Source organism: Giraffa tippelskirchi, chromosome 9 (assembly GCF_054371585.1).
Source record: "Giraffa tippelskirchi isolate mGirTip1 chromosome 9, T2T-mGirTip1v1.2.pri, whole genome shotgun sequence".
Classification (NCBI taxonomy): Eukaryota; Metazoa; Chordata; class Mammalia; order Artiodactyla; family Giraffidae; genus Giraffa; species Giraffa tippelskirchi.
The window spans coordinates 57,001,046-57,026,090 of record NC_137283.1 but is presented as its reverse complement, the minus strand read 5'-3'; the positions used below and the strand labels follow the sequence as shown (position 1 = coordinate 57,026,090).

General features: G+C 52.5%; 1 protein-coding gene and 1 long non-coding RNA gene across 7 annotated transcripts; one reads left to right on the top strand and one right to left on the bottom strand.

Moving 5' to 3' along the window:
* Window positions 1–5,159: 5,159 nt before the first annotated feature.
* Window positions 5,160–19,587, top strand: ISY1 (ISY1 spliceosome associated protein). 6 transcript variants are annotated; one of them, XM_081526555.1, is made up of 11 exons: window positions 5,160–5,273; window positions 7,315–7,337; window positions 7,812–7,863; window positions 8,834–8,899; window positions 9,066–9,108; window positions 11,866–11,978; window positions 13,354–13,471; window positions 15,718–15,840; window positions 16,644–16,765; window positions 18,745–18,831; window positions 19,106–19,587. In XM_081526555.1, the coding sequence occupies exons 1-11, from the start codon at window positions 5,271–5,273 to the stop codon at window positions 19,211–19,213; spliced, it is 858 nt and encodes a 285-aa protein (XP_081382681.1). In that variant the 5' UTR covers window positions 5,160–5,270; the 3' UTR covers window positions 19,214–19,587. The 6 variants fall into 6 exon arrangements, with proteins under 6 accessions (XP_081382681.1, XP_081382682.1, XP_081382678.1 ...); XM_081526556.1 differs by having other exon boundaries at window positions 15,718–15,844; window positions 16,648–16,765; XM_081526552.1 differs by having other exon boundaries at window positions 7,812–8,000.
* Window positions 19,588–21,872: 2,285 nt separating this feature from the next.
* Window positions 21,873–24,939, bottom strand: LOC145520331 (uncharacterized). Its single transcript, XR_014064414.1, has 2 exons — window positions 24,619–24,939; window positions 21,873–22,286 (listed from the first exon to the last, which is right to left on the bottom strand). It is a non-coding gene; the product is annotated as an uncharacterized LOC145520331 (long non-coding RNA).
* Window positions 24,940–25,045: the final 106 nt, after the last annotated feature.

Sequence of the window (25,045 nt, the reverse complement as noted above, 5' to 3'; positions counted from 1 at the left end):
GGGAAAACAGTGCCTTGAAGGATTTTATCTGGGATGTTGGTAGCTGTTGTGCTTGAGTTATTTTGACTATTTTATATGTTAAATTATTCATGGAACAGGCTATCCTTGACTTAAAGCAGTTGCACGGTCAGTAGGTGAGGTACCTAGCTTCTAATGAGACATTGTTGTCTACTCTTTAAGTGTCAGAAGCAAAATCTTGAGAATTCAGGGCTGTCAGAGAAGTCAGTAGCGTATACTTGTACCATCTGTTCTGTGCTCCCTGTTTTGGGATCCGTTTCCCTTAATTATGTATTAGTACTGGTTGTGACAGTCCTTGTTAAACTTAACTCGATCATTTTTCAAACCTGGTAGAAATTCTAGTTGTCCAAAAGATTTTGAGCACATTGATTTTTTTATTGGACTCGTGTAACTGCTGCAGCCGTTTAAAACATTTCTAACAGTTTTATAGAGTAGGTGTTAAAGAACATCTCTGTTAGAATTATAAAAGGCTAGCATTTGGCATGACTTGCTCAGGCTGGGTACTGAGCAGTATTTTGTAAGCTGCTCGGTGACTCTAGGGCACCACTGGATTGAAAACTCCCGGGATAAGGAGGCAAGGTCATGGCCCCAGTGGTGTGGTTACAATTTGAGAACTCGTCTAGAGCTTGTGCTCTGAATTACAAAGGTTCATGTCCATGTAATTATCCTTGTTACTTGCCTTAGAATTGAAAGAGATTACATTGAACGTAACAGCTTCCCATCTGTTCATTTCCACTGCTACTAACCTTGACAATGAACTTGACTACTTGTAATCTCGCTAAAGGTTTTGGTAGCAAACTGGTGTCAGACCTGTCTCCTGAGCAGGCTGATAACGTATGTGATGGTAATGAAGGTCACAGTGGTGTCTTCAACATCACAAACGTGGTGTTTTCACACTTGGGTTTCTGCTCTTGTGCTTGTGAAAACATACCTTCCTAGATGGGCCTGAGGTGACCGAGGCAGCTGCAGTGAGTGAAGCGCACGCACTTCAGCCTGTCGGGGTGCTTTTGTGTTCATCACTGTGTTTTCCATGGAAGGTACTTGGCAGTATGAGCCACGAACCCTGGCCTGGAACCCGGCCACTCTGGTCTCCACCGGAGAACACTGCTGCGTGACCACTGTTGGGCAAAGAATTTGGTGGCAGAGGTAACAACTTAGGTGACTTCTCAGTAGGACTTCCCCAGTTCACCGAGATTGGCTTCTTTCACAAGCAGGGCTACCTGCACTTCTCACCACCCTCCCTCGCGGCCCTTCCCTCACAGCCGAGCCCTCCACTTCCTTCAGGTTCGCAGGTGCAGTTAGCTTGCCCTCTCGTGCCCTGTCACGATAGTTGCTGGAGCAAGATGAACCCAGGTCTCCTGCATTGCAGCCAGAATCTCTTTACCATCTGAGGCACCAGGGAAGCCTTGTCACAGTCTGGGAGATGGGAACTACATCTATACTTCCTGGTCAGGCCACAGAGGTGTGTGCATTAGGCCTGTTTTTTTCAGCACTCCCATGTCTTAGGCAGCCTTGTTTGATTACTGGAGCTTTAGGGAGCCATCCAACCAAGGATTGATTAGAGCCGGATGAGTGTATCAAGGTCTAGAGGAGATTTCCAGCTGATCTATTAGAGGGATGGGCATTTCTTTTTGGGGGTGCTGTGCTGGGCCTTCGTTGCTGCACAGGCTTTTTCTGGTTGTGTGAAGTGGAGGCCACTCCATAGCTGTGGGGTGTGGGCTGCTCATTGCAGGGGCTTCTGTTTACAAGCGCCGGCTCTAGGGTATGTGAGCTTCGGTAGTTTTGGCTCTGGGGCTCTAGAGCACAGGCTCAGTAGTTGTGGCACACGGGCTTAGTTCTCTGAGGCTTGAGGGATCGTCCCAGATCAGGAATCAAACTCCGTTGGGAGATGGACTCTTTACAACTGAGCCACCAGGGAAGCCTGGGATGGGCCTTTCTTTTAGTGCCTCCATGTGGTATTTTCAATTTGGGTAAGTGAAACTCTTTGTGCAAATGATGTGGTCTGTTTAAACGCAGATGAGGTGACACTTGTGCAAGCTGAGGCCATTTGCTTATTCATTAATATTCTGGGTGAAATATTCGACAGCAGGAACCTGGGCAGATACAGCAGAGGTCTGAGTTGGCAGTCACCGACCGTGAGAGTTGTGTGTGACTTCTAAAACCTGGCTAAGTCAATTCTCACCTCCCCCAAGGGCTATCTCAGTACCTCTGTACCCAGATCTCCAAAACTCCCCTGGTTTTAGCAGCAGAGCCTTGCTTGTATTTGAAGCTGTGTAGCAGCATGTAGGCAGCAGACCACACAGATCTCTGCTCGGGGTCAGTGGTTGGCTCATACTTCAAACTCAGCCAGTAGCTCTGAGCTCATCTGTAAAGTGAAGAAAAGCTATCTTGCAGAGTCACTATGATAGTGATTGGGTGACAAGAGACATCATTGGTCAAGGGTCGAATAATCAATGGTACCTATTTGTTTTCAAACTTCCTGCAGTGCCACCACACTGCATGCTGCTGAGAGAAATACCTCTGTTTGGCAACCTTGAACTGGGGCAGGATGAGCCAGTTATCAAATGCATAAGTGGCCACTAACTCCAGACTCTGGGAGGCAACAGGTCATGCAGGTGAAGCTGGTCAGCTAGCAGAGGAAGGAGGTGGTGCTGCAGGAAACTGGATGAGGGCCCTGTCCCTCCGGGGGCCACAGCAGCAACTGGGCTCTGCTTTATTGAGTAGAACTGTCCACTGCTTTAAACTGCATTTAATGCGTTCTTGTCTAACCCTGAGCCACATTGTGAAAATCCGCTTTTCTTGGGCATTTAGACCTTGACTCAAAATTAGTCTCCAACCTAAACTTTGATTATAAATGCAATTTGGCTTTGAAAATTTGAAGCAGAAACACTATAAGTATAATGGATTAAAGTTCTATTAGTAACTGAAATTTTTCTTAAAACTTTGGGGTGTTCCAATCATACCCCTTTCCAAGGATTCTACCGTAACTCATTTTTACTCTTCTTTTCTCCTATTAGACCCAACAGAATACCATCCCCTCATGAGCATGGGAGTTTCTGGTATATTCGGCTGGTTAACTCTAGGTTGGGACAAAGAAGCCCAAAGTTGATTAAAACCTGCAACGCTACCTGAGATGGAATCCTCTTTCAGTTGTGTTAGTCTCATACTGTCATATCTTTATTTTCCACTAAGAACACAAGGCTCCAAGATCCATTCAGATTACAAGGAGTCTGTATTAACTTTCAGGGCCTGGGGGACCAGGACGTGTACATGAAGGGAGGGTACGCTACTTCTCAGATGGACCCTGTCGCCATCTCATCCTAACATCACCAAAAGCGTCATCCCATCAAAGATACAAGTCTGCTGTGTTTGGTCGGCTATAGAGGCCTCAGTCTCACTGTCCTCTATCAGGTATAGCTGAGATTTGGGTATGATCCAGCCTGGGGCATCACTCCTATCGGTAGCCTTGTGACTTGCTCCCCAAGATGAGTGGGAGGCATAGGGCCGCAGTAAAAAGACACAGGACACTGCCCTTCAAGATGGGAGACCGGAAGGAAAAGGCATCACTGGTTTCAACCAGTTACAGAATACAGCAGGGCAAGCAGTGTAGGTTTTAAGGCCTGCGCACATCCTGGGGTTTGAGCTGCTTCCCAGGAGCCATCGGTTCCTTTTCTATGCAGGGTAGCACCTGTTCATGGCTGCTGTTTCCTGCCCCTAGAATTTTGGGGGGGTTAACAGCCCTTTTTTGTACCCTCTGTCCCTTGCCATCCAAGCTGGCAGTGGTTCTGCTAGTGTGAAATGTTCAACCTTGGGGGTCACCTGTGTGTGTCATGGGAATTCACTCCGTCTAACGAGGTTTCTCTGCACATCTCTTCTGGATAACCCATCTGTATTCCGGGCTTCTGCTTAAAATGGTTGAAGTGGCCATTAGCCTGGAAGAGAATCCCCTAAAGCTCACAGTACTTCCATGTCTTCATTCAAGGTTCCCACAGTCACCAGCCAGCAGCGGAGGGAAAAGGGCAAGGCACATCCACACTTCTCAGGGCACCACCTAAGTGACACACATTCCTCCCATTCCTTCCCATAGGCCAGGATTTCCTGGCAAGTCCACACCTAGCTGTCAGGGAGGTGGACGATGGACTGTGTGGCAAGAGAGCCTGAAAGTTTTAAAAGAGAAACCTTGTCATGGTTCAGGCTCGAGCCCCTGGTGTCTGTTCCAAGCACTCGTCTGTCTCGTCTCTGAACCAAACGTTGGCTGCGTCCCCCGATGGCCTGTGCTTCCCGGCTGCAGCCGGAGCACCCAGCAAAGATTAGGCCCCGTGTCGCAGGAAGTTGCTTCCTCAAAGCACCATGCTGGCCGAGGGGGAGGTGCTGGAACTGGCCTAAGTGGCCACCGGGGCCCTGCGGGAGGAGCCACCGGGTCCATCCCTAGCGGTGGCCTCTTCCCTGCTTCCGTGGTCCTGGGCTAATGCCCTTCTGATCCCCGCGACGTGCCCAGTACCCACCGACTGAGCTCCTGCAGTAACGGTCCTTTTCTCCCCCGGGCCTTACGTTTATTTTAAAAGGGTGACCTCAAGCCTTGGTCCAGCTCGGACAGACCCCGCGATGCCAGGAGAAAATCTCAGTAGAAGCACAGACCCGAAATAAACGCCTGAGGGGGGAGGGGGAGCTGGGAGGCGAGGCAAACTCCCGCCCCTGGTGAGCACGCGGGCCGCGGGAAGGCGCCCCGTCCACTCCCGGGGGATGAGAACGAGGAACTTGAACAGTACGTGTCTCCGCTCCCAAGACCTGACTGGACAGCAAGAACGCACAGCTACAGGGGCCCAAGCAGCCTCAGAGAAAACGGCCAAACCGCGAGTTATCACGGGAAATCTCCCCGTTGTTATCGCGAGAGCAAAACCTGACCCACCACCCCAACCCGCCCCGTCCCAGTCGGAAACGCTTCCGTTCTATTGCGCAAGCGCAGTTCTGCCCGCCCCTAATTTTCGTGCGCACACGTCGGTGCGACGTCCTGACGCCCAGGGAAGGCTGCCAACGGGAGCGCGCCTTCACTTCCTTCCCGTCCCCGGGTCAATTCTGAGTTTCGCGTCCGATTCCTCACTTCCGGTCCCCCTAGTTATCCTTCCGACTGGGAAGCCGGTGGTGCGGGAAGGCTAGAACCTTCAGTTCCCGTCCGGATTGGCCGCTCCCGGGGCGGCGGACGTCCGTGGGCCGGGGCCGCGCGGCCTGAGGGCGGCGCGCTCCCTCGCAGCATGGTGAGCGGGGCGGGGAGCGAGGGAGGAGAGCGGCGGGCCGGGGCCGGGGAGCCCGGGGGCTCCGGCGCCCGCGTTCGGGACACAGGGCCTTCCCGCCGCGTGAGGCCGGAGGAGGCAGGGGCAGCCCCCTGAGGGCAGGGTCCAGGGACGAGAGGACGCGCGGGTCCGTTGGTGACCGTGACGTTCTCACCAAGCGAAGCGCCCGTGCGAGGCGCGAGGCGCCGTAGCAAGTCGACGAAGACGTCATGGAAGTCTGTTGGTTGAGAAGAAACCAGTGCGCAGAAAGCACCCATCGCCGCTCTCCAGCCCTCGGAGAATATGCCCCCCGCCCCCCATTACTCCTTCACACTGGCCGCCTCAGCCCTTAGGCTCTCGTTTCCGAACTCTGACAAGCGTAGGGGTCTCCTCTCTCCATTCCCATGCAGAGGAGAAGCTTTGGATGTTTCTGGCAAACTGTGGCCATCACATACTCTCCTTTTCTGTGGGTTTCCATAACCCTGGATTTCGTTGTTGTTCGCTTGCTCAGTCGTGTCCGACTCTGCACACCCGTGGATCGCAGCACTGCAGGCTCCCCTGTCCTCCACTCGCTCCCTGAGTTTGCCCGAATTCATGTCCATTGAAAGTGTTAGCCTCTCAGTCCTGTCCGACCCTTTGTGTCCCTGTGGACTGTAGCCCGCCATGGGATTCTCCAGGCAAGAATACCGGAGCGGGTAGCTATTCCCTTCTCCGGGGCATCTTCGCGACTCAGGGGACGAACCTGGGGCTCCTGCATTGCAGGCAGATTCTTTACCGTCTGAGCCACCAGGGAAGCTCTGAAGGATTGAGGGCAGGAGGAGAAGGGGCGACCGAGGATGAGACGGTTGGATGGCATCGCCAACTCAATGCGCACGAGTTTGAGCAAGCTCCGCAAGATAGTGAAGGACAAGGAAGCGTGGAGTGCTACAGTCCATGGGGTCTCAGAGTCAGAAACGACTGGGTGACCAAACAGCAGCAACAGATGTCCACTGAGTTGTAATCCTGGTTACATGCCTTTGTCAAATGATTCATTGTGCTGGGGAGGGAAGTTCCTTTGAGTTCCCTCAGAAGGAAGGACCGTGGCCAGATTCCTAGTGCCCAGCGTGGTGTTTCACAAATTACATTAAATACTGAGAATCTATAGGCTTTAATGAAGTAGGTAGGACACAACCTTAGCCTTCAAGAAGATGGCTTCTCCTGGGAGAGCCTCTCTTTCTTTCCTTAGTAGATGTCGTGTTCATTTATCTGCCAAGCACTTGGCAAGTTTATTTCTGTGTCAGTTGGAAGAAAAAGTCAGAAAGACTTAAATTTAAGGAGCTCACTCTTGCTGAGCACCTGTAAACTGCATTGCTGACGTCTTCGTGTATTTATCTGATTGAACCATCCTGACGCCTCTGTGAGGTAAAAGATACGATCCCTGCCTAGAGGTGGGGAAGCTGAGCCTGAGAGAGAATTTCTCAGGGATGCTAAGTGGGAGAGTGGAGAGTGACACTCAGGTCCTGGACTCAGCAAGTACTCTCCTTACACTGCAACCCAGAAAACGTGTTCCCTGCCTGCCACTGTGTTTCAGGGATAAGTGACTTGCCCTAAGTGCAACAATCTTTCCATAAAACTCACTTGTAAAAGCCAGTCTTTCCCTTCCTCAAATTCCACTGGCAGAGAGCAGACAGTTGTGATGCTGGGTGGAAAGTGCCTGGTAGGTATAGACCCGGACAAAGGGGGGGACAGCCTAGCTGGGAAGATGGGGTGACTGGAGAATTGTCTGGGATGGTGATGACACAGGTGGATTCTGAAGGAAGAGTAGCCAGATCCAAGGGAGTGGTCACGGTGGAGGAGTAGCGTTTAGGTGGAGCAGCTAAGTCAAGTCACAGGGTTTGGACATCTTTTCATTTTTGTTGTTATTGCTGTGTTTATGCTTCTGACTGTGTCCTGGTGAAGCTTTTCTTTAAATAACACCTTTTTCTAAAAAGTAAAAGAAAAAGCTCTTTTAAACATGGCCGTTTTTCTTCCCCTCTTTTCCTTTCAGGCCCGAAACGCGGAAAAGGCCATGTAAGTATCAAGTCCCTTTTGTCTGTAAATTTTATGCTGGTTAATTGCCACCTGGGAGCTCTTTTTCTGTTTGGTCTTTGGGTACACGTTTCTTCCTCTCCCTGCGTTGAAGTAATGTGCGTATATCTGCCCATGTGTTTCTCTCCCCTGAAGTGTTTTCTCACCGCTCCCAGAACTTATACTGGGGGGGGGGCGGGGCTGTGAGAGCGGCAGCCCATCATATCAGTGTTTTTAAGACCGCAGCGGGGTGCTGAGTTTCCCACAGTCCTTACCAGCCGTGTGGGTAGAGGGGGTATGGGGGTGCTCAGGAACACAGGCCCTTATGGGCCCTGCTCTTTGGAACGTGGAAACCGTATGTGTGTATATGAGTGAGGAGTGACGTTTAACGTGGTCATGAGCAGACCTACCCATCCAGGAACTTGGGTGATGAGAGACCTGTGAGCGGGATCTAACGGTCTTCTCTCTTCCCGGTAGGACGGCCTTAGCAAGATTTCGCCAGGCTCAGCTGGAAGAGGGAAAAGTAAAGGTTGGTTTAAACCTTCCTGGTGAATTTTCCAGTAGGAAGGACGAGCGTGGGAAATGTCCCTCCTGAGCAGACTCCAGACCTTCCTCTTCTCGTCTGTTCCTCCCTGTATCTTAAGAGTCTGTACTCTTGAAGCCCAGGTGAAGCTCCCTGTCACGGGGCCGTGTGATGATCTGTCTCCTCGGTGATGTGATGCTTGGGTCTCCCTGTTATCCCAGCCCGGGCTCATACTGAGTAGTAGAAAGTGGGGTGTGCTCTGGGAAGCAGCTCTAGCCCGAGACCAGCGGATGACCTCCGCTTATGGAGACTCAGCCAGGTTAGGGGTAATATATGTTGTTCTTTGAGTATTTTTGTTTAGTTTTTAAAAAGTATCCACTCACCTGCACCTGTACCCACACATACCCCTGTGTACACACAGACACGCATGTATACGTTTGTTCTAGACACTGATCGCTGTCATCACTTAAGGTAGTAAAAATATGCCATGAAATGGGTATAGCCAGGTGTACTTCAAATCTCTCTGTGACTCTTGACCCTGAGCAACACAAGTTTGAACTGCGTGGATTCACTTATACACAGATGTTTTTCCCCGATAACTACTATGTGTGGAACTACACGGTTGTGGTTGTTTGAATCTGTGGCTGCAGAGGAACCACGGATCCTGAGGGCTGACAGAGTTAGACTCAGATTAACCCCCACATTGCTCATGGTCAAGTGTAGTGGACTTGTACATTGTGTATTGACCCCCATCCCAGGTACGATGCAGTGAGTGTTTTGGCCTATGCAGTTATTTCCTAAGGAGAGACTGCAGAGGGAGCCTTAAGGCTTGATGGAAACTACCGGACACTGAAGCTGCAGATGTCTTTAGACGTTAGACATTTCAGGCTTCAGGCCTGAGGCAGTTGTGACTGTTGCATGAAGCTTGTCATTTCGTACAAGATAGTGGCAACGTGTGTATTTTGCTTTTCCTTAGGAGCGAAGGCCCTTCCTTGCCTCAGAATGTACTGAACTGCCTAAAGCCGAGAAGTGGAGACGACAGGTGGGGCCTGGGCGGGTCCCATCTTAGCAGAAAGAACGCGTCTCGGGTTGTATTTATCTGCATGACCCTTAAACCACATTTCTAAGAATTTTTAATTAGATATTTCTTATCCTTTCAGACTTATTCAAAAGTCATAAAAATGTGTTACCTTTTATTTTTTTCATAGATCATTGGGGAGATCTCAAAAAAAGTGGCTCAAATTCAGAATGGTAAGCTAGCCTCTCTCTTTAAAGTGCTTGATTCTCTCTCACGTCCACAGTCAGGCGTGGGGACGTCAGCCTCCTCTCTTAGTAGTCAGTAGAACCAAAAGGTAGAACGTGAATAAGGACATGGAAGAGCTGAGCAGTACTATCAATCAGTGTGACCTACTGCCATTGATAAAGCACTCACCTCACAAAGAAGAATGCACTTTCTTTTATAAGAGCAAATGGAACATTCACCAAAATAGAGCATATTTTGGATTGTAAAATAAATGCTGGCAAACATAAAATAATTAAAATTTTGCAAAGTATAATTCACTGATTAAAACACAGTTAATGTAGAAAGCGGTAACAGAAAGATACCTGGAAACTTCCTCAATGTTTAGAAATTAAACATACTTCTAAACAACCCATATACCTAAAGGAAGACCTCAAGAAAATAAAATACTTTTAATTGAATGATAATGAAAATGTAATGTCAGAATTCAGGGTATGGAAAAAGCAGTGCTTAGATGAAAATTTAATAGCATGAAAGTAAAATAAGAAAGGTCTCAAGTCAGTGATCCAAGCTTCTCCCCTAAGAAACCAAAAAGGAAGAGCAAATTAATTCCAAAGTAAGCAGAAGGAAGGAAATAAACAGAAGATGAGTAGAGAAAATAGATCAAAAGTGGGTTCAGTAAAATTGATAAACTTCTAGTCCAGTTAGACTGATCAAGCAGAAAAGACACAGGTTAGTAACAGCACGAATGCAATTGGGACTGTCACTACACTCTCTAACCATTCAAAGGGTAAGGGAATATTAGACACAACTTTAGGGCTATCACTCAGCAACTCAGATGAAACGGGCCACTCCTTAAAAGACACATGCTAACGAAATAGTGGTTCTTAACCATCGGCAGTGTTACCCCCTCCAACCCCCCCACCCCCACCCCAGACATTTCATGATATCTGGAGGGGGCTTTATTTATCAGAGAAATTGAATTCATAGTTAAAAACTTTCCAGCAAAGAAGATTCTAGACCCAGATGGCTCCACTGGCCAGTTCAGATATTTAAGGAATACCAACTCGACAGTTTCTTCCAGAAGATTGAAGAAGGAACACTTCCTCATTTACTTTTTTATATATTTTAGTATGTGTTCCCTTGATCCTGAAATCAGAAAAAGACATTACAAGAAGAGAAAAAAACTACAGACCAATATTCCTTACTGAATTTGGGCATAAAAATCTCAACAAAGGATTGCATGGTTGAGTCAGCATTCAAAAATTAATTCACTGTGTCATCATTTTAAAGAAGAAAAACCATATCAACTCAGAAGATGCAGAAGTATTTGACAAAGTTTCTCATTTCATTCATAAAAACTGAGCTAGCTGACTGGGAATCAATGGGAACTTTTTTCTTTCCGTGGTAAAACACTTCTACCAAAAAGCCTATAGGGAACATCATGCTTAATGCTGCAAGGTTGGATACTCTCCTCCCAAGATCAGGAACAGGGTGGAGAGATCCATTCTCACCCCTTCCATTCAACATTGTACTGGAACTCCTGGCCAGTACAGTAAAGCAAGGAAAGGAAATAAAAGACCCGAAGACGGAGGGAAGAAAATGCGCTATTCCGAGATGACTTAATTTTCTGTGTTGATTTCCCAAGGAATCTACAGAAGGATTTCCACAGTGCATAACTGAGTTTAGCCAGATGACAGACTAGAAAGTCCATACCAAAAAAGTCAGTTCAGTTTCTGTGTACTAGTAGTAACATTTGGAACTAGAGCATTATTTACAGAAACATCAAAAGGCAAGAAATACTTACATATAAAATCTAATAAGATACGTGCATGGTCTGTATGGTGAAAACTATGAAGCAGTGATGTCAGTAAAGAACCAGTGAAATGGAGACACAGATAGTGTTTGTAAAGGGGAAGACTCAACATCAGAAAGAGGTCAGTTCTTTTCCTTTTTAAAATTATCACAGAACCCCAGCATGGTTTTTCGGTTTATGTTGATGTACTGTAAAATTTGCAAGTTTGCCTTTCCATGTGAAATTGTTTGTAGCCAGAAGAATTTTGAAAGACAAAACTGGAGTATCCATAATACCTAATTTCAAGATTCAGTGTAAAGCTAAAGGTACCAAGATAACATGGTACTGGTGAGAGATAGACAAACAGACCAGGGGAACAGAACAAGAAATCCAGAAATAGGAGCACACGTGTGTGGTCCGTTGACCTGACAAAGGTACAGAAGCGATTCAGTGGAGGAAAGGAGGGCTTTTCCCTCGCATGGGCTTAGGACGCTTCACTTCAACCCGTCAGGGATCTTTAACCGTCTTCCCGCCTCAGCAGTCTCCTGTGCTGTCCCCTTAAATCCGCCCCGTGGGCTCCTTGTCAGAGGTGTTCCCGGGACCGGCAGGCTGCTTTCCGGGAAGGAGGGAACCGGCACTGCTGCTGCCTCCCTGCGTCCTGGCCGACACTGGACGCTGAGCGCCCCCACCGCTGAGATGTGATGTTTCAGTGCTGCTGTAAATGGAGTGCAGAACGGCTTCAGTTGGTATTTCTCTGGTTGCTAATGAGGAGGAAGTTTTTTTTCAAAGTTTTTCTGGCACCGCTGGAACTGTTCACAATTGTCATCCTTCCGTGATTTCGGCGTGCATGGATTTTCTTGTAAGCTGAAGTAGTGATTTTGCGTTGCCCACCTCTGTCGGTATTGACATTCACTCTTAACGTGTGTGACATGAAGCAGTATTTTCAGGAAGTGATATGACATTTCTCTTTTAGCTGGTTTAGGTGAATTCCGAATTCGCGACCTGAATGATGAAATTAACAAGCTGCTGCGGGAGAAAGGACACTGGGAGGTCCGGATCAAGGAGCTGGGCGGTCCTGACTATGGAGTAAGGAAGCAGCGGCTCGGGGCCGGGCTCGGGAGCTTTCTGCAGGCAGGGTGGGTCCTGTCTCACTGCAGCCCCCGCAGGCCTGCCATAGATGAGGCACTTGAGAAATGAAAGGAGCCTTGAAAGGGCCTGGTGTGTGTGCACAGGAACCGTGAGAACACAGGGCCAGTGGTGTTCGAAGGTCCCCAGCACGGGCCTGCGAGTGTGTACTGGCCAGGAGTCCAGAGTGAGCCGCTCGGTCTCCCTGGGCCCCTTGTTTGAGATGACCTTGGCGCCACACGTGTGTCTCTGAGCTCCTTGAGAACTGGGACAGCCCTTCCACTGCGGCTTCTGTGCTTGAGGGGCCCCTGGAGACAGGCCGCTCTGCGCTTTCTTTGGGCTCTTTTCTATTCTGTTCTATTTTGATTTTTAAAAAATCGATAATTGTGACCCATGTAGTGGATTTCATGACCCAGACCTGCCCCATTTGCCCAGGTCTTTGAACCAGTTGTATCTGGTCAGTGGACTGTCAAGTAGTTATGTAAGAAACATGGGCAGTGTTTCTGTGTGTTAATCTGGCCCCCTCTTAACACAGAGCCATAATTCTCAGGACAGTGCCTGGCCTGAACTGAGGCATTTACTTTCCCGTTCCTTGAAAACGTGTGCTGGGAACACTGCCCCCACATCTCCGTTACTCCCGTGATGGTGGTTTTGCTCCCTGTTGGATGGCGTCAGTACCACTGATTACCCCGTCCTGGAAGGGTTGCGAAAGCCCCCAAAGTCAGTAGTCATGTTTCTGTCTGTTTCCTTCTGGAATGTTCTAATGTTAAAGAAATTGATGTTTAATTTATTTCCTTGGTGTAAAAGTAACACACTTAGGGGCATTCACCTTTGGTTCAGTCATCTGGCTGTTTCAACGTGTTCCACGCCTCATGGCCTCTCCCCTGCAGTACAGAGCCTCGTCCAGACTCACATCCTGTAGCCTGCAGGTGTTACCATCATCGTTTTTAATGGACAGAATTCCATCTTCTGGATATTTCATTTGTCCTCTTCTACAAGTTGTCATTTAGATTTTTTGCAACTTTTTAAAGCTTTTTTTCCTTCTTAACATTGTGTTATAAGCCGTTTCTAAGCCAGTGTAAGAGTTTCATACAAACCATCATTTGTCAGCTATAGAATATATTCCACCCATGAGCATACTATAATTTACTGAAATCATCCTCTTACCATTAGGTATTTAGGTTGATTTTTAAATGATTAAAGAAAGTACCGAAGTGTATTTCTGTGTCCATTAATATTTGCTACTTTTAGCATCACTGTCTTCAACTGTATCTGCAAACGTGGAAATAGTAGGTTTACGCATCAGATCCATTTTCTCTTTTTCCTTCCCCATAAGAAAGTTGGCCCTAAAATGCTGGACCACGAAGGGAAGGAAGTCCCAGGAAATCGAGGTTACAAGTACTTTGGAGCAGCAAAAGACCTGCCTGGCGTCAGAGAGCTGTTTGAGAAAGAACGTGAGTAGCCGGTGTCTGTGAGGGTGCCGGCCCAGATCTTGGTGCTGGTGGGAAGTGAGGCGTGTGCAGGGCGCTCTTCTGTGTGCTCAGCTGTGCAGCAGCCCCGCGTCGTCAGGATTATCGTTGCCAGGGTTCACATGGGAACCCCTGAGCGCTGGGCATTGAAGTGGCAAGCCCAGGGCGCACCTTAGGCGGGAGCGGGAACCCAGAGCTGCGGGCAGCAAATTGCAGGCCCTGCACAGACTCGTCTCTGAGTGAATGCAGAGTCTCCCAGTTGGCACTTGTCAGGGCAGCGCTGCAGTCCAGTCAGTCAAGTTCCTGTTTCAGTTACTTGTTGGGTTGAAAAAACTCGTAACTGAAGGATAGGCGACACCTTGGGCCGAAACCGCTGTGCACAGGTGGAGGAGAGAGGCTCTGAACCACACGCCCTGGCTTTGGGCACCTCCGGAATCCCGCTGGTCTGGGGTTTGCTGCATCTTATTTTTGACTTTCGAAAAGCAGTCCAAGCATTGCATAGGAAAAAGTGTGGAAAGCAGAGAAGGGTGAGACCAGGATTCCTCCAGCTGCTGCGTTCTGCTGATCCCTTCCAATTCTGCCTTCATGAAACCCCAATTGTTCTCTTTTTTGGCCTCCCTGGGAGGCTTGTAGGATCTCAGTTCCCCTACCAGGAATTGAACCTGGGCCCTGTCAGTGATAGCCTGGAATCCTAACTGCTGAACCAGCAGGGAACTCCCAAGCCCTGCTAATTCTTAAATTCATTACATGTGCAGACTGGCTTTGCATGTGTCATTGACATTGCTTAAAATAATTCTGAATTTAAATATCATACCATTTATTATGAAAGCAATAACATTTTATTATAGACCTGTGAAATACAGCAAATCAGAAAAAACACCCACGTTTTCACATCTCACAGTTGATGGTTGTTGACATGTTGGGGTGTATTCCCTCTCTGTTTTTTAAGGCTCCTAAAGTGAGGTTGTGCTGGTTTTTTGTTTTCGTTTTTGCATTTACTTTGGCTTTAAATTTATTCTTATGTTCTTATATATTCCAGGCATCGATTTCCTCTTTTTTTTAAAGAAGAAAGTGCCCCATTTAGCCTCAGGCGTGTAATTTAAATGGTAGCCCAGCCCCCTCTGTTGCCATCCCAGTGCTCTGCTGGGGATGCCCCATCGCCGTTAACTGTCTGGAGTGCTCCCTTCCAGGCCTTCCCGTGCCGTTCCGTGCTCATCTCATCAGCTGAATCACATCAGCCTAAGTGACAGGTGACTCCAGCCCGGCCCCCTTGAGGCAGAGAAGCCCGTTTCCTGGCTCCTGTAACTGACGCGTTTGTCCTCAGGAATGCTGGTCCCAGAGCCCTTGCTCCTGCTGCCGTTTCGGCTTGCATCCTGCGAGCGCTTCTGTCTCTGTCTCCTTTGGGGTGGCAGGTTGTCCATTATCCACTTAGAGCTTGTCCTCTCTCAGCGACAGTTCACCACCACCGCCGCCATCCCGCACCCCCAGACAGTTCAGGCACGGGCCCCAGGGTGCGCCCTGCTGGCTTTGGTTGGATCCCAGCTCCCTCCTGCGGCCGGAGCGCACTCAGTGCTCCGAGCTCGTCCAGGTGCAGCCCTCGTGGTGCAGGGCTGGGCAGGGTTGCTGGTACCTGCGTGGGGCAATGGAAGGGGGCCTCCCCGTACCTGTGCCCGTCGTGCGTGGCCCATCCGTGGCCCGCCACAGTTCTCCTTACGAAGCCGAGTGACGCAAAGGACGAAAGAGTCTCAGGGTGACGCGTGCTGGCTGTGACCACCCCTCCTGGGTAGACTTTGCCTTACTTCCGCCTCTTCACAACATTGTTGCTGTTATTTCTGTTTTTTGTTTCCCTGATTACTAATGAAATTGACAGTTGAATTCAGTTACTATTAATCATTGAAATTTTCATACTTACAGGTTTCTTCTCCTTCAATTAATCAGCTTTTATTTTTTGACCAGTTAACTGGATTTTCATTTCCTTTTTGATTTTCCAGAATTACTACATGTTTTAAACAGTAATATTTAGTCTGAATGTGTTTTCTTCAGGAATTTCTCGTAGATCTTTTTTGCTTGTAGTTTCTTTAGTCTTATCTGAATTGTTATGTTTTTTCATCAGCTATTGTGGCGTTTTCAGGAGCGCACATACCTTGTGCCTGCGTAGCGCTGTGTGGGGAGGAGGTGTGAGCGTGGTTGTGTTGGGGCACCCGGCTAAGCTGATGAATTCCTTCTTTCAGCACTTCCTCCTCCAAGAAAGACACGGGCCGAGCTCATGAAGGCGATCGACTTTGAATACTACGGTTACCTCGATGAAGACGATGGTGTCATCGTGCCCTTGGAGCAGGAGTACGAAAAGAAACGTAGGTCTGCGGGTGCTTCGCCTCGTGACGGGTGCCATCCGGTTTCTTTTCTCGCCTTTGAGAAAGGAAGTTTTCTTTTTCTTTTTCTAAGGAATTTATTTTCTGTGAGGACCTTGTAAAAAATTGTAGTTGATGTACAATATTATATACAGGTACACAGTATAATAATTCACAATTTTTAAAGATATATTCCACTAGGAAGTTATTCAAAAACTATTTTTTGTATTCCCTGTGTTGCACACTATATCCTGTTGTATTCTTTAGTATTCCACAAGTAAGTGATTTCTTACAGGATTTGTCTTTCTCTGGCTTACTTCACTTGGTGCGATAATCTCTAGGTCCACCCGTGTTGCTGCCAATGGCACACTGTCTTTCTTTTTTGCGTAGGGTTCCGTTATGTGTCTTGACTCGTCTGTCTGTCGCTGGGTCCTTCAGCGGCTCCCATGCCTTGGCCTTTGTGAATGGTGCTGCTCTGAACGCTGGCGTGCTGTGTCTTTTCAAATTAGTGCTTCTGTTTTTTTCATGTATAAGCTCAGGAGTGGAATTGCTGGATCATATGTTAGTCCTGGTTTTGGCTTTTTGAGGAACCTCAGGGTGTTGAACCGGGGAGGATCTGGGCGTGTCCCCTGCCAGCCGCCCCGGAGCTGCCGGGGGACCCCCTGCACCCCCGTCTGATTCCCACCTGCCGGGGCCGGAGGAGGGTCACCCTTTGCAGACGGCAGGCCTCGGTCACCTTTGCCCCGCGTGGCGTGCAGCTTTCTCGGAGGCCAGAGCGACTGACGCCCTCTGTCCCTCGTCTGCAGACAGAGCGGAATTAGTGGAGAAGTGGAAAGCAGAGCGAGAGGCCCGGCTGGCCAGAGGAGAGAAGGAGGAGGAGGAGGAGGAGGAGGAGGAGGTGAACATCTACGCTGTGGCCGAGGAGGAGGTACGGGCGACTGCCGCTGCGCCGTGGACAGTGGGGGTGTGGGGGAGGGTGCCCAGGCCTGGGTTGGGGTCAAGGCCCAGTCTGCTCCTGGACAGGGGGTGAAGGTCCCCTCAGGGTCACAGTGAGGACCTCTGAGGGCACTTGGGGACCTGCATCCACGTCGGAGTGACTTACCTGCGTCTCAGAGATGGGCCCTCTGAACCTGCTGGGCCTGGATTTGTAGGCACGTTTGAAGCCCCTGACCTCATCGTTTGAGCTTCAGTGGCGGAGCCGGTAGCTCTTCTGTGGGTCCTAACCACCCACGCCCACCTTACCGTGGGAAACCAGAGTAGAGCAGAGGCTCCCGCAGGGGGTCCCAGGTGAGGTGGAGCTGTGGTCCCGCAGGCAGGGCCCCCTGCTCCCAGCTCCCTTGTTGGGCAGGCCCAGGATGGAGTGGATCTGTGGACTGAGCCAGGAGAGGGGAGTCAGCCAGGCCTGCACGACGGGTCAGGCCCTGTGTGACATCACATGGCGTGCCATCACAGCAGTGGCAAGGACGCAGGCTCAGAGAAGCTTGGTGACTCGGTCACTGTCGCACAGGATCCGGCAGACCTGCGGGGCGTGCCCTCAGGCAGGCGTTTGAAGCAGGATGGCCGTGTGCCCTGTGAAGGTTTTCTCTGGGTGCAAACGACCTGTTGGCTTTTTCAAGGGATGATTGTTTACTTACTGGCCACTGAGTGAGTGAGGCCCACGCGAGGGGCAGAGCAGCGCATGCGCTCCATCTGCAGCTCAAAACCCGGGGGGCAGCCCGGTCAGCAGGTCCCATAGGAAAACGGCACGTGTGACAGGAGCTCTGGGTAGCAGCGCGGGGCGGGTGGGGCCGTGAATGCTCCCCTGGGGAGGGGACCCTCAGCTGAGCTCAGAAGTCGAGGAGGCGTCACCGGCGCACGGACGGCCCCAGGGGAGCGTCGGGGCCTGAGGACTGGCTGGCGGCCGGAGCCCAGGGTGGGACCCTCGGCGTGAGCGGAGACTGCGGGAGGTGAGCTGGGACCAGCAGGGGCCCTGACCCCCCAGGGAACGGGTCTTCCTTCATCGTAAGAGCCATGGAAAGGCACCGAAGGGTGTAAAAACCATTCGTGTTGGAATCATCACAGATTTAAGGCAGCTGTTAAGGAGCCGTGAGAGTTCCCTCGTGTCCTTCCCCTAGGGCCTGGGGGGCTCCTTTGTAAGTGCTGATGGCGCGGCGCCCACGAGGAGTCCGCCTGCTGTGACCCATGTGCAGGGCTGTGTCTGCCGTCACTGGTGTGGATCCTGGGGCCACGACAGCCTTTCTGGTTTGCATCTGCCCGGTGGGGGGGTGGAGGCGGACCCAGCTCCGCACAGGCCTTCTCTCCCCTCGGGCCCCCAGGGCCCTTCCTTAGTCGTGAGTGAGCACTGCTGACTCAGGCAGCTTCTGAGTGATGCTTTTGTGCATGTGGTCCGTTTTTATAAGTTTAGTTTTAAAAATAGATGATATATTCGGGGCTTCCCTGGTGACTCACATGGTAAAGAATCTGCCTGCAAGGCTGAAGACCTGAGTTGGATCCCTGGATCAGGAAGATCCCCGGAGAAGGGAATGGCAACCCGCTCCAGCATTCCTGCCTGGAGAGTCCCATGGACAGAGGAGCCTGGCGGGTTACAGTCCATGGCGTCGCAAAGATAATATATTCACAAGACTCAGAACCCGAGAAACATGAAGATGTGACGCAGCTCCCCTTTCGCAGCTGTGTCCTCCGGGCCCCGGAGGCCTCACTGAGGCCCCTGGCTTCTCCGCTGCTTTCCCTCCTTGGGCAGAGGCCACACAGTCCATGCTGTTCGTTGCCTCTTGCACTTAGCGCTGTGTCTTGGGGGTGTCTCTGAGGAGGGCACATCCCCAGGACTGTATTTCCTGTTAAACAGCTGCAGGCAGGGACCTCTCGCGGCGTCTCCTCCGCACAGCCTCTGGTTGTTGTCTTTTGCAGTCTGACGAGGAGGGCGGCCCGGACAGAGGAGGGGAGGACGGGCAGCAGAAGTTCATCGCACACGTGCCAGTGCCATCGCAGCAGGAGGTAGGACGCTGTGGCTGCCGGGCGCTGTTCTGGGTCCTTCCCGTCCCTGCAGGCAGCTCTGACTCCAGGGGCGCCGGTGACTGCACGTAGCGTAGGGTGTGGGTCCGGAGAAGGCGGGAGTCCATCCGCCTCAGGGCCAGTGGCCTGCCCTGCCGTGCACGCCGTGCACACTGGTTCCCTGTCACTCACGTGCTCCGGGAGGAGGGGGCTGGGGGCTGTGGCCGTGGGGCCTGCGGGGCCGGCCGCCGCTCCAGCCCGTTTCTGCCGCCTGCAGATCGAGGAGGCACTCGTGCGCAGGAAGAAGATGGAGCTGCTGCAGAAGTATACCAGCGAGACCCTGCAGGCCCAGAGTGAGGAGGCCCGGCGGCTCCTGGGCTGCTAGGCGGCCGTGTTGCGGCCTCCCTCACACCATGCGCCCCCCGAGGGCTGCTGGCTGGACCCCTCGGCGTCGCCCCGGCCGCATACAGCCCACGCGCATGTCTTGAGCGTATAGGACGGGCTGCTCCTGGCGAGCGGCCTGCGAGTGTTGTCAGTGGGGCGGGGGTGGGGGGCCAGTCGGGGATGCTCCTGAGAACGCAGACACGTCTGTAAGGCCTCCTGCGTGCTGAGAAGATGCCCTGGCCACCCTCGGGGCCGCCCATCTCGCCCTCAGCCGGCCTTGCTTCCCCCTCAGCTGGCAGGAGAGCACATTTGCCGCTCCATCTGGGAGTGGTTCTGCAGAGCTATTTTTATTAAAGATTTTTGTATGAAAGGCAACCTCGGGTTCCGGGCTGTCTGTCCTGAGGCCTTGTCCGCATTACAACCTGAGGGGGGCTCACTGGGCGGGGGCCCATCCGGGCACTGAGGGTGCGGGGCCATCCAGCCTGGCCTGTGCCCACAGCCGTGGGTCAGCGCTGAGAGGGGCCCGCAGCTCGGGCCTGTGGAAGCGCCGAGGGTGCCCCGGGGTGGCTCAGGCCTCCCGTCCCTGCCTAGTCTCTCCTTCCCTGTGGGGAGAACCCACTGCAGGGGCCCCAGCTCCGGGCAGGTGAGGCTGGGGGGTCCCTACCCTCAAGAGGGGTCCTGGGCATGTCGGCAGAGCCCTGTGGGCCTCAGAAAGGCTGAGGGCTGCAGAGCTGTGCCAGCCTGAGTGAGGGGGCGGCCGTCAGCTTGTGACCTGCCTGACAGAAATCCTAATCCGGGGATGAAGGGCGTCGGGCCGGGTGGGCAGTGGCCGTGGGGAAGACCACCCGGGGCTTCAGGGCTCTGAGGAAGAGGGGAGGGACGGGACTGGGCTGCGGACCGCCCTGGGGGCCCCTTCAGCCGAGCCCCTGGGCAGGTGTGTGCGGAGAGCTGGGAGGGGTCAAGGCCGGAGGGCTGGGGGCCCAGGGGACAGGCAAGGACAGACTTGGCCCTGGGACCCAGTACCCACCCAGGCCTGGCCCAGACGGGGCTCAGGAGCAATCGTGGGGCACCTGGAGCAGGTCCCTCTGGGCCCTGGCCTCCGCGTCCCCATCTGAAAGGCCGGGACTGGACCTGGTACCTATGCGTTCACCCCGTGTCCTGGCAGCCCCACAGGGCAGGCAGAGGGGAGGAGGGGCCCTGAGGCCGCCTGGCCCGGGTCCCAGCCCCTGGCAACAGGTGCGGGCCCTGCTCAGATGGCCCAGCGAGGGGTTTCCCTCCCTTCCCTCCAGATGCCCAGGGCCTCGCAATGGCTTCCCGGGAGGCGTGCAGACAGCATGGGCATCAGTGTCCCTGGGTGAGGGAACCAGGGACTGGATGCGGAACTGGCTTGCCTATGACCCACAGGCATCCCCGGTGGAGACGGGCCCAGCCCCAGGCTTCTTCCTGCCCATCGGGCCCTGGCTTGTGTTGTCCAGGGAGGACTCCGCAGGGGTCCCCCTAGACCTGGAATGTCTGGGGAGTGTGGCCACTGGCCGGGCGTGGTCACCGAGGTCACACGGAAGCTCACACTCAGAGGCAGCAGAACCTGTCCCAGGAAACATTGGTTGATGAAATCTCTCTCATGGCTTAGACAAGCTTTGGCTCTGCCCGCAGTTTCCAAAACACAGATGTGTCCACTTCGCTCTCCGCTCTCCCCTCCCCCGCCCCAGCCCGGCTCCCCTGAATGCCCTCCTCCCCTGCACTCTGCCCCCCTGACCCCTCTGCCCCCAACCCCCATGCTTTGGTTCTTGGGCAGTTTATAAGCCAGGAGATGAAAACTTTTCTCTTGCTCCGACACCCTGGGCCAGCCTGCAGTGAGCAGGCGCTGGGGTCAGCTTTGTTTCCCCCAGACTGCCGCACCCCATCTCTGCCGGCATCAGCGCCTGACTGCTTCCTCCCAGAGCCCTGCGGGAGGACGGTGGGGGCCCCCCTCACTCTCATCGAAGCCCCGACAGCAGCATCCGCCTGGGGGTGTCAGGGCCCTCAAAGAGCAGACGGTCCACAGTGGGGGGGTTCACACCTGCCCCCCACCCCTGGCCTCACAGTCTGGTTCCCTCCCCCACAAACAGGGCTTCTCGGCATCACCAAGCCTGGGCTTCCGCCCCAGGAGGATGAACTGTGCCCACCCCACCCCCTTCCCCCGTCCCTCCGTGGGCCCAGACGGCAGTGAGGGGCCGCGGGGCAGGGGGAGAGGTGAGTAGGGGTTCCCAGGGTCTGACTTGTCCTGGCGTCTGTCTGGCAGCCCCGCTTGGTGGGGACTGGGGGCCGTGAGAAGCTGTGAGGGGAGGAATCCAGGGTGGTCCTCCAGGGGGGACAGAGCCCTGGGGTGGGGCTGCAGTGCCCCGTCCCGACATTGCCCTGTCCACCAGGGGCTGCCCCAAGGGGCCCTCCCAGCCCTCAGCCAGCACCAGCCCAGGGCTCCTCAGTCAGCAGCTGCTGCAGCATATTGTTGCGTTCTTGCTGCTGTTAATTTTCTCTTATTTTGCAGCAGGCACTCTTTGGCATTAGGAGCACAGTGTCATGGCTGGTGTCTTCACAGTGTTTTCCCACCTTTATTTCTGATCCGGGCACATTTTCATTCCTAGCTTGGGCTCTGCCCATGAAAGAAAATTCGGATGATGTTGTTTGAGGCTGTATATTTTAACAGCGGGGACTGTATACAGGAAAAGGTGGAAAAAGAAGGGAGGAAGGAAGGGGAGAAAGCCCTCCCACCTCTTGGCGGAGCTCTGACCCGGGGGATGCGGGGGTCACAGCAGATGCTTCCGTCTGCGGCGAGGGTGGCGCCCCCGTGTGGCAGGGTACACACAGTGCGGGTTCATCCCGTCAACCCACCGATTGCTTTTAAGAATGTTACATTCTTTTCTGCTCTGCGGGTCTTTGTTGAGGCACGGGCTTTTCTTTAGTCGCGGTGCAGGAGCTTCTCATCGCGGTGCCTTCTGTAGTTGTAGCACGTATGCTGAGTAGCTGTGGCGCATACACCTGGTTGCTCCACACCACGTGGTATCTTCCCGGACCAGGGATCAAACCCGTGTCTCCTGCATTGACAGGCAGATTCTTTACCACTGAGCCACCACGGAAGCCCAAGAATGTTAAATTCATGACACTTTTTTAAAATATATTTTTACTGATTGATTTGCTGAATTGAGTCTTAGCTGCGCCATGGGAGATCTTTCATTGCTGTACATGGATCCTCTAGCGTGGCTCAGTAGTCGGAGTAGGCAGACTTAGTTGCTCTGTGGCATGTGGGATCTTAGTTCCCAGACCCGGCATTGAACCAGCCTCCCCTGCATTGCAAGATGATTCTTAACCACTGAACCACCAGGGAAGTCCTTCCTGACACATTGTGAAAAATTTGGGGGATATGTGTTACTTATTTAAGATTTGGGGCATTAGGTGAGATCAAGATTTTTGCATTACTGCATTTCAAAGGAGCATAATTCAGTTTCAGATAAAATGCCACTCAGGAATTTGCCAGCAAAGAGAGGAAATGCAGGTAATTTTTTAACGTGACTGAGATATACTTGACAGACCATAAAAACCTATTGCTAGCATACAACTTAATGATTTTAATAAATCTGGGTCATGCAGCCCTCACGACAGTCCAGTTTTACAACAGTCCCATCACACCACAAATGCAAATGGTGGCTGGGTTTTCTGGCAAAATCCATACCCAGGTCAGCGTTTCTCCCCCCACAAACCAGTTCCAGGAAAGGCCAGTTCACCTAGCTAACCGCATGTCCCGTGCACCCAGCTGTCCAGCCTTCTTCCTTCCTCTGCCCTGCCTCCAGTGGCAGGACTTTAGCCTGTCCTGTCTCCTGGACACACCTTTCCCTCTCCCCTCTCCGCCTGGTGCTGTGGGAGGCCACTCAGAGCTGAAGGCAGATGTTGCTTTCTGGGGCCCTGAGCTTCAACGGGTCCCAGAGCTAGCCAGAGCTAGCCCAGTGTGTGGAAGCCTTCTGCCCCAGGCCCTCCAGTCTGCTTCTGCCCTGGATAGAGGCTGTGCCCTATGGCCCCAACCTGCTGCACCAAAGCTGGGCTCCCAGACCTGCTCTCCCTGGCACTTGGGGGGCACTGCCTAGTGCCACTGGGTGTTTCCCATGGGAGTGGAGCTCAGTAACTCTTCCCGCTTCTCCAGGGGTCTGCCCTGCCTCCTGGCCCAGTCTCTTCCTCGCTCAGCCAGTAAAGGTGGTCAGGGCTCTTGGGCGCCCTGGTCCTAGTGGACTTGCTCTCTGTGGTCTCCGTAAGCTACAGGAAGTCCTTCTTCCCTTTTCTGCTGGGGAGGGTATGGATGTTTCTCTGCTTCGTTCACTGAAATATTCCAAAGCCTTAGAAGAATACCTGACCCATAACAGGCATTAATCAAAATTTAAAATTCCATGGACTTGGAGTTCTGTAGGAGCCCCCTTGCAAAGGCGGCCCCCTTACAAAGGGTGCTGTGTGAAGAGGGCAGGAGTGTTCTCAGTTCCTTTCCATCCGGATGACTGTGGAGACTGGGGGGGAATAGGTCCCATTTGATCTAGGAGCCCCTTGGACAGCAAAGACATCAAACCAGTCCATCCTAAAGGAAATCAGTCCTGAATATTCATTGGAAGGACTGATGCTGAAGCTGAAGCTCCAATACTCTGGCCACCTGATGGGAAGAGCACACTCATTGGAAAAGGCCCTGAAGCTGGGAAAGATTGGGGGAGGGAGGAGAAGAGGGTGAGAGAGCATGAGATGGTTGGATGGCATCACTGACTCAATGGACTTGAGTTTGAGCAAGCTCTGGAAGATAGTGGAGGACAGGGAAGCCTGGCGTGTTGCAGTCCATGGGGTCGCAAAGAGCCAGAAATGACTGGGCGACTGAACAACAAAGCCCCTTATAGGCAATTGGGTCTCATTTCTCTGAAGAGCCCTGGTGGACCGGACCATCTGAGGAGCTGGTCTGCCCTTCCAAAGAACTTCCCACACCTCTCCCTCATTCCTCAGCTCAGGTAAGTCTTATCAGGTGGGTCAGTTTCCTCAACTGTACCCAATTTCCCAACTGAGCCAGCCCATTTGGGCAGCTGCTTCCACCACTGTAAAGCGTCTGCCTGCAATGCGGGAGACCCGGGTTCAATGCCTGGGTTGGGAAGATATCCTGGAGAAGGAAAGAGCAACCCACTCCAGTATTCTTGCCTGGAAAATCCCATGGACAGAGGAGTCTGGTGGGCTACAGTGCATGGCGTCGCAAAGCGACAGACACGACTGAGCAACTTCACTTTTCACTTTCCACCACTGCTCTGCAGCCTTTTGGGCTGGGATCCCCCAGCCCTTTGGATCCCCCAAAACTAGCCCCCACCAAACAGGTCTCCCTAATCCCACTGTCCCAGCTTTCTGGGGGGTCACCTTGAGCACATGGCCCCACAAGTTCTCCTCTCGGTTCTGTAGCCAGCTTGGATTTTGGTCTCTTCTCTTTTCCTTCTTGCAGTGTGTCCCAGGCCTCTCTCTTCTTCAATACAGGGAAATGCACTGTCGGCCCCACTGGTATGAGCCCCGAAGTGACACCGCCGTGCTTGTCTACGCTAGATCCATTCTAGAGGAGGCCATTCTGGGCCCAACGGCTAAATCAACAGTCCCAGAGACCCTTCCCTGCCCTCGAAGCCGCTCCAGACAGTCTGGGACAGTCCAGGTAGGAGAGCCCGGGGCGTCAGTAGGCGGAGGGGGCGCGGCGGGGACGGGGGCGCTGTGGGCGGGCTTACGGGCGGGGCCGAGGGTGCTGACCTACTGAGGGCTGCGCTCAGGGACTGGGCGGGTCCGAGGGCCGCTGGGGGCG

Coding starts and splice junctions, on each gene's coding strand:
- ISY1 (XM_081526551.1), top strand. CDS start 6,964: ATGCTGGGTGGAAAGTGCCTG. Junction 8,900..9,065: donor CCGAGAAGTGGAGACGACAG/GTGGGGCCTGGG, acceptor TTTTTTTCATAG/ATCATTGGGGAGATCTCAAA. Junction 18,832..19,105: donor CAGTGCCATCGCAGCAGGAG/GTAGGACGCTGT, acceptor TGCCGCCTGCAG/ATCGAGGAGGCACTCGTGCG.